This window comes from Eschrichtius robustus, chromosome 20 (genome assembly GCF_028021215.1).
Source record: "Eschrichtius robustus isolate mEscRob2 chromosome 20, mEscRob2.pri, whole genome shotgun sequence".
Taxonomy (NCBI): domain Eukaryota; kingdom Metazoa; phylum Chordata; class Mammalia; order Artiodactyla; family Eschrichtiidae; genus Eschrichtius; species Eschrichtius robustus.
In genome coordinates, this window is record NC_090843.1 from 54,135,764 (window position 1) to 54,152,606 (window position 16,843).

At 50.5% G+C, this 16,843-nt stretch overlaps 1 protein-coding gene across 6 annotated transcripts in view; it reads left to right on the forward strand.

Annotated features, from left to right (window-relative positions):
• Window positions 1–16,843, forward strand: part of SGSM2 (small G protein signaling modulator 2) — a 37,291-nt gene that overhangs the window by 409 nt on the left and 20,039 nt on the right. For 4 of the 6 annotated variants that reach the window (XM_068530740.1, XM_068530741.1, XM_068530742.1 and 1 more), the window contains exons 1-2: window positions 21–851; window positions 5,013–5,088. In XM_068530740.1, coding sequence (XP_068386841.1) covers window positions 795–851; window positions 5,013–5,088 — 133 coding nt within the window. In that variant the 5' untranslated portion in view covers window positions 21–794. Of the gene's footprint in view, window positions 1–20; window positions 852–5,012; window positions 5,089–16,843 lie in introns of those variants that run through there. The other 2 variants (XM_068530744.1, XM_068530743.1) reach the window with 1 other exon arrangement.

Below are 16,843 nucleotides of genomic sequence, written 5' to 3' on the forward strand. Positions count from 1 at the left end.
CGTGAAGGGCCAGACGGGACGTGGCGACCCCTCGGGGGAGGGACGGCTGACCGTAACTCTCGCGCCCTTAGGGATAGCTGAGCCTCTGCAGACGGGGGCTGCTGCGCTCCCACTCCTCCTCCCAAAAGCTTTGCAACTGAGGGCGCCCGGCTGGCAGGGGTGTTTGGAGAAACGATGGCGCTCCGCGGCCTTTTTCCCAGCCAGGGGACTAACACTGGCTTCCCCGTGGCCAGACTCGAGGCGCGGGGGCCCCGGCCCTTCCCGTGGGGAAAACGAGCGGGTAGGAATCAAGGGACGTCTAGCTGGATGGCGGCCAGCTTCGGCCCGAGCGACTCTCCCCTCAGCCACGGGGTGCCGGGCGCGCCTCGCCTCCTCGCCCGGCACTGGGCGCGGCGGGCTGCTAGCTCTCACAATGCAGGTTCGCGCCCTCGGGGCTGGAGAGGGCGCGTTGCCATGACAACGGCCGCCGTGGCGCGCGCCCGGGCACGGTACCCCCAGGCGCGCGCAGCCTTCCCCCCTCCCGATCCCCCCCAGTGGCTGAGCGCAACCCCCCCCGCCCCCGGCTGTGGGAAGGGGCCGGGCCAGCCTCCTGACGTCGGTGCGGGGCTCGGAAGATGGCTGCAGAGCCCAGCACCGGGCAGTGGCTGCGGCGGCGGCGGCGGCGGGCGGGGAGCGCGGCGGGCGGGGGCTCCTCCTGGCGCTTGGGGCGCTGAGTCGAGAGGCGCGGAGGCAGCTAGGGCGCGTGGGGGGCTTAGGCGGCCTCTGGGCACCACCTCCCCGTCAGCCGCCGCACGATGGGCAGCGCGGAGGACGCAGTCAAAGAGAAACTGCTGTGGAACGTGAAAAAGGAGGTAAAGTCGGGGTACGGACCCCCGGGGGCTCGCGTCCCTGTCCGCAAGGCCCAAGGGACAGAAAGATCTGCGCCCATTCCGGGGCGCGGGCGCTCGCGGGCCTTGGGCGGGGGCGGGGTCCTGGACTGGTTTGCGGTTCCCGCCCCACTCCCGGATCAGGGGGCAGCTCTCCTCGGCCCCAGGGGCTAGGCCGGCGCTTCAGGGTTTGTTTGCTCCGCGATCCCGCAGCTCCCCGCCCTGTGAAGGCAGCAGCTCTGGGAGACCGAGGTCGGGGGAGGGGTGGCAGCGATTTCTAGAGAACCCGAGCTGCCCATTCATTGCCCGCGCCGCCTGAGGAGGGGGCGGAGCCCCTCGCGGGCCTCCTAGAGCGCTAAATGGGTGACTTGGGGGCTTAGCTCCGGTTTGCCCTACACCGCATTCAGTTATCTTTCTGGGAACCGAGTCTCGGCTGCAGGAGGGTTCGCCGCACACCTCACTGCTTCTCACTCCACGCCCACCTCCCTACCCAGAGGCCAGGGGGTGTTTTGAGAATGGTTTTTAAGACTCAAGATTATTTTCCTCTTTTGAGGAGTCCCCCCGCCCACGTCAGAAAGAGAAAAAGTCCTTCTCTGTACTAATGTCCTTTACTTTGACCCTGCCCTAAAAGCCATTTCAATTTCATGGTGATGGGGGGGTTGTCCATACGACTCACCCGCAAACGAGAGCTGGAGAGTTCAAACCCACAGAGTGGATTAGAATGGGTTAGGCCTCTGGATGGAGCCACGAACTCCTCCCACCTACCTCTGTGTCTGCCAGATGTGTAAACTCAATGAGGGCAGGACACCCATCCGGTCCAGAGCTCTGTATCCGCGTAGGCACTCGATGACTATTTGGTAAATAAATCTGCTGATCTTGGAGACTGCAAAGTCTGATGGGAATGCATAAACTTTGGGATAGTCTGGACCAGCTCTTTGTGACCTTGAATAAGTTACTTAACCTCTCTGAGTCTCAATTTCTTCATCTCTAAAATAAGGATAGTGATATTCACCTCATATATAAAAAGTTTACCATACTGGTTCCTTTACACTTTCCTAGAATTTCAGGACTGGAGAAGACTCTGGGTTCTTATAAAATCCTGGAAGGCTCTAGATCGTTCTTCCACATTAATTATGGCCTGGCTATTGTGCCCTAACTTTTGTTTCCTTCCCTTCTGTTGGCAAAGAAGTAGTTGAAGCCATCACCTTTCCAACTGTGTGTGAGAAGCTCCATTGTGCCTTTGCTGTGAAGTGGCCAAGTGAGAGGTTTTTTAGGCCAGGAGTACATCAGATTAGCGTTTAAGCCCCAACTCTGGTCTCCCCAAGGAAAAAAGAAATCTCAAATCTCAGTAATTATCCTCAGGAAACAAATAGTCTAGTGACAGAGACTTATATGAACAGTATAAACAAGAACAAAAATGTAGCCATACCCAAACTATGGGCAGATGTGCTAGGGTTGTTGGTGTGTTCCAAATTTGGGGTTGGTCAGGGATGATGGGAAAGATTTGGGGGAAGGCAGTATTTAGAAGGCTGTCTGTACTACTCCCAGAATGATTCTTAAACAAGTGTAAGAAATGTCCAGAATATGCCACAGCTATGTGTATTACCTGACAGAGGTTGACCCGCTCTGAACTCTTAGTTCCCTTCCCCCTTCAGCGCTTGATTTCAAGAGAAGTATAATCCTTTCTTGTCCTGCAAGTAGGGACAGTGGGGGTAATTGTAGGCAAGTCTGGCCTTTCACAAAGGACTTGTAGTATAATTTTTTTTTTTTTTTTTTTGGCTGTGCTGCACAGCTTGTGGGATCTTAGTTCCCCGGTCAGGGATTGAACCTGGGCCCCAGCAGTGAAAGCACCGAGTCCTAACCACTGGACCGCCAGGGAATTCCCAGGGTATCTATAGGTCCTCCTAATCCAAAAGTCTGCCCCAACAGCCTGCTTCAGATGCCTGCAGGTCTTTGAGCTGTGACATTATGCTCTGTTTAATGCAAAACCCCTTGGGAAGTAATCTAGGAAGGTTTTAATAGTTTAGAGTGCAGGCTCTATTTACAATAGCCAGGACATGGAAGCAACCTAAGTGTCCATTGACAGATGAATGGATAAAGAAGATGTGGCACATATATACAATGGAATATTACTCAGCCATAAAAAGAAACGAAACTGAGTTATTTGTAGTGAGGAGGATGGACCTAGAGTCTGTCATACAGAGTGAAGTAAGTCAGAAAGAGAAAAACAAATACCGTATGCTAACACATATATATGGAATCTAAAAAAAAAAAAAAAATATTTCTGAAGAACCTAGGGGCAGGACAGGAATAAAGATGCACACGTAGAGAATGGACTTGAGGACACGGCGGGGGGAAGGGCAAGCTGGGACGAAGTGAGAGAGTGGCATGGACATATATACACTACCAAATGTAAAATAGATACCTAGTGGGAAGCAGCTGCATAGCACAGGGAGATCCCCTCGGTGCTTTATGACCACCTAGAGGGGTGGGAGGGAGACGCAAGAGGGAGGACATGTGGGGATATATGTATATGTATAGCTGATTCACTTTGGTATAAAGCAGAAACTAACACCACTGTAAAGCAATTATACTCCAATAAAGATGTTAAAAAAAAAATAGAGTGCAGGATCGATCTGATCCCCCTTTACCTAACCGCTAACCATGAGCACTTTGCAGCAGGGAGGAGACTCCGGGTCCTTCCTCCCTCCTCCCCAGACTTTAGAAGCTCTACCACCCTCCAAACGAAAGTGAGGGCCTGGGGAGCTAGAGCAGCATCAGGACACTGGACACAGGACACTGTCCAAAGAGTGGCGAAGACTAGCTCTCCCAGAGCTTACTATATCTGTAAGATTTAATGTTGGGATTGAGGTAATCCATCCCTCTAATCTTCGGTATTAGTATTTGTCTCCTGGCAGGTTTCCCCCAAGGCATCAAAAGTGCTTGGTTTAAGTGTTGGGAGCAACTAGAACCTCATATACTCCTGCTGGGAGTGTAAATTGGTACAACCACTTTGGAGAGCAACTTGGCAAAATCTAATAATATAGAATATACTCATCAGAAATTCCTTGCCTAAAAATATAAATCCAAAGAAATGAGCACCCGTGTTCACACAAAGACATGTCTAGAATGTTCACAGCAGCACTACCCATAATAGCCCCAAATTGGAAGCTACCCGAATGCCAGTCAATTGTAAGTTGTTCACACAATGGAGAATGAACAATACACATCCATGTACAACATGAACAAATCTCACAGTCACACCAAGGAGCAAAAGAAACCCAGTCACAAAAACTACACAGTGAGCCATTCCATCCATAAGAAGTACAAAACCCCACAAAAGTGCTCTATGGTGTTAGAAGTCAGGATAGTGAGTACCTTTGAGGGAAGTAGTGACTAGAAGGAAACATGGCAGAGTCTGGGGGTACTTTAGGGTGCTGGTCACGTTTTGTTTCTTGATCTGATGCTGGTTTCATAGGTGCGTTCAATTTGTGAAAATTCTTCAAGCTGTGTAATTATGATATATACCCTTTTCTATTTGTACATCAATTTTGAAGTTTTTTTTTTTTTAAGTGCTTTCTAAAGAAGGCTGTGACCGCTTACCTTACAAGGCATTCAGAAGCTTTTACACCCAGGTAGGAACCCAAACATAGGGTTTTACCTAGACAGAAAGAAGACTGGGCTTGTGAGCATGTGGGGAGTGTCCCTGAGGCCTAGATGGACCTACCCCTACCCTCAGAGAAGGGAGAAAAGGAGGGTCAGGTTGTTTATCTGGAGCCTGTACTGAAACAGTTTGTCCCTAAAGGACAGTGTGTCTGCCCACAGGCCCTTCTGCAGCTAAGTACAGGTGAGCAAATAGCATCCCACCCCTGTTCTCTATAGCAGGGCACTTCCTCCTGGGTTGGAATATCTGCACTGATTGATTGGTGGGTTTATAGCATCTTTTTTCCTGGTTGCCTTTCCAAGATGTTGGTGCTATCTGTACTGAAGAAACTTTGCTTCCCCACCCCTCCCTTTCCTATCATCTACTCTGCAGGTGTCTGAACCCAGACCAGGGGGGCAGAGCCAAGCCATTTACTTGCTCACAGGCGTTTGGTCAATCGATTAATCAATCAGTCAATAACGATGCTGCCCATTTATTCACAGGTGAAGCAAATCATGGAGGAGGCTGTCACCAGGAAGTTTGTGCATGAAGACAGCAGCCACATCCTTACTCTATGTGGTGAGTGAGTGACTGGGGGCTACTGGGAGAGGGTTTAAAAACTGAGGACACTATCTTGGGGCCAGGGAAAGATGAGTCCTCAGGTTTAGTAGTTCTCAAATCTGGCTGCAAGTCAGAATCAACTCAGAAGCTTATGGAATCTCCTTGGGTCCCATCCCAGACCTACTGAATCAGGATCTCCAGGGCCCAAGAATTGACTATATATGTCTAGTTCCCAAGGACAGTAGTGCTCAAATTTTAGCATGCATCAGAGTCACCTGTAGGACTTGTTAAAACCCAGATTCCTGAGTCCCAACCCTGGAGTTTCTGATTCTAGTCTGCCTGGGGCGGTCCCACGAATTTGCATTTCTAACAAGTTCACAGATGACGCCGATACTGCTGGTCCAGAGACCACACTTTAAGGGCCATTGTCCTAGGTAGTTGGGTTTGGGAACCACTGCTCTGGTTTATCTTTACATTAACTTTGGGGAAGGGTCTGTGCTTTTGGATGCTTTCTGTGCCACATCTATTTTCTAATTAATCGCACCTGCGTTGCTCCAGCATCCCAACTATCCAAGCACTCGACTGCATGCAGAACAACATGAGTGTAAAGGAGGGATAGCCAAGCCTTCCCACCTTAGAAAGGAGAAAGTCTGTAATAAACCAACACTTCTGCCTCAGCGTGAACACTTTTGCTTTTGTAGGAGCAAGCCTGTCCCTACACACAACTGAATCTTCTTGGATTTCCAGGAATTTGACCTTCCGTTTGCCATCTTTTTTTTTTTTTCTTTTTTTTTTTTAATTTATTTTTGGCTGTGCCAGGTCGTAGTTGCGGCATGCAGGATCTTTCATTGCAGCGCGCGGGCTTCTCTCTAGTTGTGGCGTGCGGATTTTCTCTTCTCTAGGTGTGGTGCGCAGGCTCCAGGGCGCGTGGGCTCTGTAGTTGGTGGCACGCAGGCTCTAGCTGAAGTGCGTGAGGTCAGTAGTTGTGGCGCGCGGGCTTAGTTGCTCCGCGGCATTCGGGATCTTAGTTCCCTGACCAGGGATCGAACCCACGTCCCCGGCTTTGGAAGGTGGATTCTTTACCCTGGACCACCAGAGAAGTCCCCCATTTGCCACCTTTATGTTGTTTTCCTTGGCCTCTGAGATTGGTGTTCATTGAAGGGAGGTTGTGCATTTCTGAGGTGAAGGAATGAAAGGAGGAGATATGGGAAGGGACACTTTTGACAGTAGCATGGTGAGGCCGATAGAGCTGCCTCTCCCATCAGTCCAGCAGCAAACACTGAAGGTCCCCCAGATTCCAGATACTGTTCTCCAGGTAGGGAAACAGCAGTGGCAAGATGGACAGCGTCTCTGCCCCGGAGGATTATATTCTGTGGGCAGAGAGACAGAAAACAAATGTACACATGAATATATCCTGCAATAACAGGTGTGGCAACAGCTACGAAAAAAAAAATAAAGCAGAGAAATGTGGGAGGGCGAGTGGGGAGAGGCAGCCTGTGAGCAGAGCCCGAGTGACAGACTGAGGGTTCAGACAAATCCTGGTGCTCTGCTTCCTTCTCAAGTTGTTTTGGACAAGTTTCTTAACTTCTGTCACCCACAGTTTGCTCCTCTAAAAACAGGGTGGTGATTCCCAACTCAAGGAGTTTTTGTGGGTATTGAGATGATACATGTGAAGGTTCCTAGCACTGTAAGAGATGAGAAGAATGTCTGTGTTTCCTCCTCTTTCGGATGTTAAGCCTGAAACTAGGTTTGCAGGATTTGAGGTCCTACTATCTCCCTTTCGGGTAGGTTTCCCTGGTTCTTTGAGATGATATAACGATTCTCAGGTTTGCAGGAACAATCTGATCCTACCTTTTCTCGCAGAAGCCCTGCTGGGGAAAAAGTATGCTAGTCTTGCAATAGGTGACTTTGACGAGTATTAGAACCCTACTCCCTTCCACCTGTGCTATGTTCCCCTGACGTCAGCCACTGTCTGTCATTGTCACCAGAAGGGCTCTACTGGTGGCCCAGTTAGTCGTGGCATGGTGCTAGGCTTTGTCCAGAGCACACACAGCAAACACAGAAAACAGAATAAAATAGCACAAACAGCTTGTGCATGGGCGCCACATGTGGGCGGCCGTAGGTAAATGGGGGAAGAGAGGCAGGGGAAAAAGCCGTTGGCGTCCCACCATCAGGTCCATTAGAGTGAGAAGAAACCGTCAGCTCTCCTCTGATGAGTCCAGGGGCCCCCAGGAAGCAGCAGGGCTTTCATTTTTGCCTCTTGCCTTGAAGCCCATGGCTCTTTCCAGCAGGCAGGGATATCACCTTCAAAAGGAAAGATTCTTCTACTTTCAGCCAATTTCAGTCACGGAACTAGAACAAGGGACTATGAAATAGACCCAGGTCTCCAGGGTTCTAAGATCAGCCCCAAAGCAAGAGGAGCCCTGTTCTGCTGGATTTCAGGAGGTGCCTTAGGTCAAAGTGCAAACTTAAATGCCCACAGGGTCGAACGAGAGAAGTCCGGGTGTGGGACAGCAGGCAGCGGTGGGGACTGGGGTAAACTGGGTAGCACTTGCCATGTTTGAAGGGGGCAGCCGCCACTCAGCTTCTGAAGGAATGCTGGCCCTGGCTTGCTATGGCCTTTGTTTTATTTTAAGAGAAGCCAGAAGTCTGGGTTTTTACATGAAATGTCCCAAGTTTTAAATGCTGATAACTAATTCCCATTAAAAAAAAAAAATTGCGTGGGCTAAACAAAAGGCATCTGCAAGCCTCTGCCAGTTTGCTGCCTCTGCCTTGGGCTTAGTGCACAGTCACGGAAGGGAATGCTAGCAGGAGGGGCTCCCAATAGTGTAAAGCTAAGTCAAGCCGGGGCATCTGAGACCCACGGGAAAAGGAATCTTTATACTTTGTTGAAAATGGTGTTCAGTGGTGAGGGGGATCTCAGTTTGGGCTCCAAATAAGGTTGGTTTAAAGCAGTGATTATCGAGACTTCCCTGGCGTCCAGTGGTTAGGGCTCTGCACTTCCACTGCACGGGGCACAGGTTTGATCTCTGGTACGGTAACTAAGATCCCTCATGCCACCCAGTGTGGCCAAAAAAAAAAAAAAAAGCAGTGATTATCAACCTTTTTTCCTGCCTGCATCACAGAGTGGAATCATAATCAGGGATTCCTAGGGGGAGGCAGAGAGAATAGACATGTACTGATGGAAAACTCCACTCTTCTGGCTTTTTGGAGATTCTGAAATGCCAGGCTCCTTCACCCCCTGGAAAAATGTTCAGAAGTGCATTTTTAGTCTGAAGTGGGTCCAGTCTTACCCTGGGTCTTGCAGTTGTCCCAGCCGCATCCAGAATTCAGCTTCGTTCTTGGGGACGTGGGAGTGCAGAGAAAGTGCTGAGAGAAAGGGAGCAGAGTGAAGGCCGTGGAGACTGGATTAACTGTGCAGTGAGTGACCCCTTTCACTAGAGCTTTGTGGAGGGCTGGGGTCCTGGGCCCCTCTGCCCTGCCTTGGCCCCTCTGTTCATCGCAGAGGATGGCTAGGGGGTGACTGAAGAGGTCAGGGCCCGAGCAAGATGAGCTTCCCTGAGCTTCCTTAGAATACAGACATTTTTGAACCGGAAACAGAACCTTCCTGGAGAGCCTTAGAAATGGAACTGAAGAATCTCTCGGTCAAGACCTGGCCCTGGGCAAACCCAGGAAAGTTGCTGTTCCTCAAGGGGAGGAGTGAGACTCCCAGGATTGACGAGAAACATGTGTTTGTTGTGTTTGCTGTGCTTGTTCCTAAACCTGTCTGTCTAGAAGCCAGACAGGCCCCAGCAGGTAGGAACCTTGTGAGGAGGCCTTGCTGGCAAACCCAGCTGGCAGGGAGGGGTTCTATGTGTGCTGTTCTCCTACCACAGAGCAAGGCTGCATTGCTGCTCTGAGGCACCCCCTGCCAGCCCCCAGGAGCTGTGTGACTGTACCCGCGCACTGGAGAATAGGCCCAAACCCCACTGTTGGGAGAAGCTTCTTGGATATCTCGTCTTCATCTTAAAAAGTCATGTCACGTTTGCGTTTTGCTCCATAATATGGCCTCTGAAACTTTGTGCTGCTGAATGAAATTAATGCTTCCTGTTTTTCTGTGGCTTCCTGAACCCCCCCCCCGGGCGTAGGCTGATATCTCCTGCCACCCCAACCCCCAGAGGGCAAGGTGCTCTTAACTTTTGCTTGTGGGCAACTCAAGGTCAGCGTTAAACAGCAGATTGTCCTGAGTTTCACCTTTGAACTCTGCATTTGTAATAGCAATATGACTGCTCATAGAGTGCCCAGTTACTCTTCCCATCAAGGGGTCTGGGGTAGTTTAGGCCTTAACCGCAGAGCACTGTGCCTCCCCGCCCCTCTGGCTCAGAGGGCAGCATCTGCCTCCACAGTGTCTCTGTTTGCTCCATTCCAGTTGGGCGCTGAGGTTGGATTTTAACCACTGGTGGGTAGAAGGGCTTTAGGAGGCCCACAGAGAGGTTCCCGGCCTGGCAGAGCAGGTTCTTAGACTTGTAAACATCTCCTTTTTCCGGCCGCAGGCACCGGGGGCGGGACCCAGACCAGCCCTGCCCCTCAGTCCTTAGGTTCCCTGCCCTCCCCGCGCTGATCGGTCCACCTGAGGGTTGCTTCAGGCTGAGGATGAGCTGTAATGGGAGACGGGGGTGGAGTCTGTGGAGCTGGGAACACCACCAGGGCTTTATTAACCCGCTCCCTGTTGCTAAGCAGCTTTCATGAGCCGGGAAGTTCAGCCGCAGCAAGCTCCTCCGGGGAATGGCAAGGAGATGCTAATGAGCTGGGAGAGAAGCAGGTGTGACGGGAGGGTGCGTCCCACCTGGGATACTGGAGCCGGAGGTATTTCAGCACGTCCTGAGATTCAGGCACCAGGCAGTTTTTACTCTGTCTCTCTTCAGTGAAAGGGATTCCTTCTCTCTTCTTCCCGCCCACACTGAACGAACAGCTCATTCTCAGCATATCTGGCTTCCACTTTCCATGTGGTAATGATCCAGTAGGAAGAAAGGCCCTCTGGGAGACTGGCTCCCCTCGCCCTGTCTTGGGGCATGGCTGAGGGCACATGGTGATGGTCTGTAGCTGAGACTCTGGAGTCCGGCAAACCTGACCTGGGTTCACAGACTGACCATGTCACCAAGTGTGTGACCATGGCCACTTATTCAGCAACTCTGAACCTATGGAATAAGGTTGATATGAGGATTAAAAGAGTGATGCGGGTAAAGCACACAGCATGGAGCCAGGTATGCAGTAGGTGCTCAGTAAATGTTGTTGTCATCACCACCACCAGTGACATTCTACTTTGTTCTTGAAAGTGATCTTTTAACCTTCCCCATAAAGCCTCCTAGAACCTTCTCCAGGATTCCATTTAGGAATCCATGTTTCTGGGAGTTTCGAGCATCTGGACAATCAGAAAAATTTGAACTCTGGGAACCCAATCAAGGAATTTGAAAATATTAAGAAATTATTATTGATTTTGTAGGTGCAGTACAGGTATTAGGTACATGTTTTTAAAAGAGTCATCTTTTAGAGATACACACTAAAATATTTATGGACAAAAATATATGATATGTAAAATTTGCTTCAAAATAATCTAGGGATAAGGGGGAAAGTGGTTGGAGGTGGTATAACCAAAGCAAGATTGGTCCTTCCTTGATCATTGCTTATGTTGTGTGATGGGTACTCGGGGGTTCATTATATCATCCTCTTTACTTTTGTAGATGATTGGAATTTTCCATAATGAAATGGTTTTTTTAAAAAGGAGGAAGAGGAGGAGGAGAGGATGGGTGGTGGAAGAGATAGAGATAGCAAGTATATGCAGCTTTTTTTTATAGGATGTATTTTTATTTCAAAAACTATGTATTGAATGCATCCTTAAACCTTAAACAGGATTCTGGACACGTAAGCCTGCAGAACAGACAAATAAGTATGGAAATCTGCCCCACCTTCTGGGTGTTGGAACTGGATGTTGGATACTGGAGGGTGGGGTCTGAAGTCACGTAAATATAGAATTTTTTTTTTTTTTTTTTTTTAAGGCCGTGCCACGCGGCATGCGGGATCTTATTGCCCCACTAGGGGTCGAACCCATGCCCCCTGCAGTGGAAGCGTGGAGTCTTAACCACTGGACCGCCAGGGAAGTCCTAGAATACTTTATAGGAGTAGATCAGCATTAAATGCTAGTCACTGAATTTTCATAATTTAATTTGTCTTGTAGACTGTTGTGTTTAATCCAACACATAGAGATAGTCCCACCCCCGAGCTGGCCCAGCCTCTGTCCCCAAGTCCATGTACAGACATCTGTTAATGGTGGAGGCTTCACAGCCTAGAACCTGTGCCCAGGGGCAGTGGGGAGAACAGGGAAGGGGAGCAGATGTTGCTGAAGGGTCCTCCCTGATCCTGGACCCCCAGTTGGAGTCAGGAAGGACCTGCTGTTGCTGAGGCTGCTGCCTTCCCTTCCCATCCTTGGTCTTTTAAACCAACGACAGGGTCCGGGTGGGGGACCTGTGTAGTTCTAGAGAGCGAACACCAAAGAGACGGATGCAAACCCAGTCCTTCACTGGCCCACACCAGACCAGTCATCACCTGGCTGCCAGACAGTAAGATGGTCAGTCGTGCGGTGGCCAGTCATGGTGAAATCCAAAAAGAGGAGGAAGAGTAGAAACCCAGGACACTGGGCTCCCACCATGAGGGAGCTTCTACAGGGAAGGCCAAAGTCCTGAGTCCTCAGTGCTGACCATAACTGCTGAGGTGAGCTATGAAGGCTGGGTTTGTAAGAAAAACGAGCGTTTGCAGCTCTCCTGTCCCAACAGAAAAGCTCTATGTGATCCCTCTCCCCATAAGTCACTGCCCATGGGAAATCCTTGACCTTGATGGAGCCACAGCCATGCCTGTCTAGAGGGGGGTGGGGAGAGCTCTGGTGACCACAGCACATGTCCTCCCTCCCCTCCCTGTCCTGCCTTCTCGGGCTGCCAAGGGGGCCCTCTATGGAGACAGGCCTGAGGAAGGGCACCAAGAGTCTTTCCCTTGAGATCAAGACCTAGCCCTTCTTCAGGGAGGCAGCTCCAGATGACCTGTCACAGCAGTTATCACAACATCTAGCTGCGTGGCACATACACAACTTTCTTGAGAAATTTTATGTGCAGGGAAGCAGCTAAATGGTTTAACACCTAAATGGGGATGTAGGGCCAAGGGAGGTGGTGGTGTGTTTTTTTTTAATTGGAGAAATTAAGGAATAGTTATGTACAAATTGAAAGTAATAGGGAAAAATTAAAGATACAGGAAAGAGAAGGGACGTATGCTGGAGTGATGTCCTTGAGAGGTGAAAGGGGCTGAAATCCAGGGCACAGGTGGGAGGGGTGGCCTTAGAGGGGAGCACAGCCAGAGCATCTGTAGCTACCAGAGGGAGGGCAGGGGACGGGCACAGCGCAGGAAGGAAAGGCAGTAATGCTCACCCATCGCCTTCCATGTTCTGGGTGCTACAAAGAGCCTTGTGCACCTCTGCACATGCTGTTGCCTTCAGTCACTCAGCACCCATCGAGGTGGGACCTGTTCCTTTCCCTCCCTGCAGTTGAAGCTCAGAGAGACTTAGTGGTCTGCACAAAGTCAAAAAGCTAGTAAGGAAAGGAACCAGGGTTTGAACCCCCATCTGTCTGACTCTAAAGCCTGTGTTGCCCAGGGATGGGTCCCCCTGTGAGGCCTACCCAGGAGTGGAGTCTGGAGGTGTGGGGCATTGAGGAGAAGTTGGAGGCATAGCTTGGGTCACCAAACAGTGGACTCATGATGTCCAGAGATACTCTTGGAGACAGCAGGTCCCTTGTCGAGCTGGGCGAGGCTGGCACTGGCCTGGTCCCCTGGCAAGCCAGTGTGAGCACGGCACATGCAGACTCTGCCCTGCATCCCCAGCAGGGCAAGGAAGATGGGTATGTGTGGTATGAACTTCATTTCTCTCACTTGCTTGGTTCCAGAATATCGGGGCAGTGCTTTCTCCTCCCAGTGAAAGTCTGGGTGGGAGAGTTGCTTTCTTGTTTTAGGGCTTTGAACAAGGCTGAGTGCCACCCCCCTCAAAGCTGAAGCAAACCGCCAGCATCACCCGTGCAGGCGGAAGGAAAAATGTACCCTTGTTACCATAGAAATGCTTGTTCCGCGTGGAGGCAGCCGTCATAAATCCCTGGTGGAAATAGCTGGCCGGGGAAGTGGTGGGGGGAGAGACGTAGGATGCCTGGCCTCGCCTCTTTGCTCCCCTCACTTCATCCGCTACAAGTGAAACGTTGACTCCCTCCATGGGCAGTTGAGGAAGTTCCTACTTAAAAAAAGGCCGCCCATCCTACCCATTCCTTTATCTCCAGGGAGGCTGCTCCTCTCCTGGAAATCTTGGTTTCACCATCCAAGGCTTTTAAAAATTCTGCTCTGAGTAATGTCCCCCAAAACTCCAGGGCCAAAGCAAGCCACTTGTGGCTAGCTGCTCCACCCAGCGCTTTCCTCACCTGGAAACTGAACTCGCCTGTTGCACAGATGGCAGCTGGCAGAGGTGTGGAGCAGGGGACACTGGACATACGTGCTCCTCCCATTATCAACCCCTTCTGGCTCAGAGCCTTGGGCCCAGCCTTCATGTCAGGCTGTGCTAACTCTGGATGCTGTGTCCCTCTACCTCAGCCAACTGACCTAGTTCTCTGAAAGCCATTCAGTGGGTCCCCCTCTTACCAGGCTGGGCTTGTCCAGGTCCCTTGGCTGCTGAACACAGTTTAAATGTGGATATGCATGTGAGAGCCAGGGGTTGTTTCTGAGGACCCCTGGGCTGACTGAGGACCCTTCTCAACCACTGCTGCGTTTCCTGGCAGCCATGGCTTTAGTCCATTCTCGTGGGCTCATGAGACACCTAAGCTTGTCCCAGCCCACTGAATTGTTTCTCAAGTGCCTACGCAGCTCAGATCACCAGTGGCTACCCTAAGCAGAGCCCAGATCCTCCTGCGGGAGGGGGAACCAAGCTAATCTGCAGACCCTGTTTGCTGAGGGAGCTGGTGATGGGGTGGGTGCCCATGGACAGACCCAGCCTTTCTGAGTTTCATGACTTTCAATTCACCTCCAGGTTGGGGAGAATCTCTAGCATCCTTTCATGATGGAATTATTGTTATTATTTTGAATCGGTAACCTGGCTCAAATATCAAAACTATACAAAAGGTACACAGTGAAAAGTCTCACTCCTTTCCCTGCCCCCATTCACCCACTTCCCCTCCACCTACCAGTTTCCACACCAGTAATACTACCACTCTTCCTTCTTATGCATCCTTCCAGAGTTTTTTGTCCTGATTTTTTTTTTTTAATTCTATTCTTTGTTTACCCCACCCTTTTTGTAATCAAAAGGTATCATGCAGTCAAACTGCTCTGCATCTTGCTTTTGGAGACCTTTCCGTTATTAGTTCCTGGAGATCATTCTCATTCTTTTTCAGAGTGGCATAATATTATACTGTATGAATGTGCTGTATTTACTTAATCTGTCCTCTATTGATGGACAAGGGGATAGTTTCCAGTCTTCTGCTGTTATAACTAAGTAAGCTTGATTCTATCTGTAAGCTAGATTCTCAGAAGAGGGGTTACTAGGTAAGAGGTTATTTGCAATGTTAATAGATAGTGCCACATTGCCACCATAGGGGGTCTTACCAATCAGCCCACCCTCCAGCAAGGTCTGAGAACATTCAGTAACTTTCCAAGTCCCTTCCCTCTCTATCTACCGATGTCTCCTCTGTTCTAAATTGGACTCCTTGGAATGGTTAAATCAGTAGGTAAGGAGTTTGTGGGAGGGGCCCTATAGGATTCCATTAGCACTCGTGGTCTCCAATCCATGCAGCATTTGTTGAGCCCCGTATCTTAATAGACTTTAGGGGCATGTCAGAGACTGGTGAGGGAGTGTCCCAGGGCTTGTCTGGGCTGTAGTTCACTGCTTTTCCTTGGGAAGATGGTGCCAGACCTTGTCAGGGTGGGATGTCCACAGCAAGGTGCTAAAGTTAAAATTATTTCCACTCCTGCCCACTCCGAGTTGCAGTTCCCTGAGCCTTGCTGTCACTTGGATAGGATGACACAGTAGAAAGGGTACCCTGGGCTCATCCGGTACCATAGCTCCAAAGGCCACTGGAAGACCAAGGTGGGGAGTGAGAGGATCATGCTTGTTGAGTCATGTCTGTTTCTCTGTTTCAATTCATTCACCCAAACCTTCCCATCCCCACCAATGACCAAAAAGAGTGTGGATCTTTATCAATTAGTACGTGTTTTTCTTATGTGAAGTGATCCAAATGACGTCAGGGCTGTCTCTCCCCTCTTCTGGGGCAACCAGAGTGGCTGCGGGTGGTGCTGGGAACCCTGAGACAGGGGCTCCTGAAACCTTCACGTCATGGCTGGGGGACCAGGGCCCAGACAGCTCAGTTAGAAGGGGGAAGATTTCGGCTGACTTGGTGCTTTGGCTGTGATGGGCGTTTCCTCCAGGGGCCTCTGTGTGACCTTCTCCTTGGAGAAGGGTGCTTGATGGTCTGTGAGAGGGCCTCCTGGGGAGCACAGACAGCTGGAGAGTTGGGCATTATTGCTGATAGCTCTACAACTGCAGTTCTGAGTGTGGTGTTCTCTGTATGTGGGGAGAGGCCAGGGGGATCTTTGTACTTGCATGTCTGTAAGTGCCGATCAGTGGAAGTGTCTGTGGTTCCGCTCAACCCAAAAGTCTTAGAGCAGGGTTTTAAAACTTTCTGGGGTCAGATACCCCTTTTAGAAACTAAAAGCCAAGGATCCTTTATCCAGAATAAAAACACTCACCTAAGCATGCAGAAGCAGACCAGTGATTCTGTGTGCAGTTTTAGGGGGTCTCGAAGGTCCAGAAGCCTATCAACAAACCCTCTTAGGAGAGTAATTCTCAATTATATATTATCAGTGTTATTATTATTTTGCCTACACACTGCACACAGTAACGTGCTCCTTCCCTGTGGGGGACAGCCCTGTGGCAATGGGGAAGGACTAGTATAGTTTGAACAACTACTGGCCGAGGAGCCCATGGAACCAGCTTAGGAATACCGGGCACAGAGGGTCATTTACTTTGCTTGGAACATAGAGAGTTGAGAGAGATTTTTCCCTCTGCGGACATTGCCTGGCACCTTGCCCAGGTTTCACAGAAGGAACTTAGGGGCCATGGGGTGAGTGGGGGCACTGGGTGTGTTGTTTGGGCTTCTCTCAATATTCCCTACTTGCAGTAATTGCTGAGGAATGCCTCCGCCCACCCCAGAGAACCCCGAGGCCTGTGCTCACAGTCTGCCTGGCAGGCTGGGTGAGGCCAAGCTGCTGCCTGCATCCCCAGGCTCCCCAGCCTGGCTACACGGGCAGTCGCCTGGGGAAGGTGGGAAAGCTAATGACTCATTATCCCGGCAATTAGTCACGTCACCAAGGCACATGATTCTCTGCAGGACTGGTGCCACCTGCTGCTGCTCTGGCCTTGTTCAGTGCTGCTTTTCTCCCACTCTGATCGGGGAGTGCCACCCCAGGAAATAGTCACCACCTTCTTCCAGCTGTGGACTTGTAGCTGCAGCAGCCCCAGGACCAAGAGACTAGGACAAAAAGGTCACTCACCTATGTACCCCAGGGCTACGCAGGACCTCCAGGGACCAAGGGGACAGCCATGGAGGGGAATATGTGGACACTTAAGCAAAGATTCCCCCACATGTCCCATACACACATGATACCTGTGGATACATCTGTCTGCGTACGCATGTGCTCATCGATACATGACCATGCCATGAAG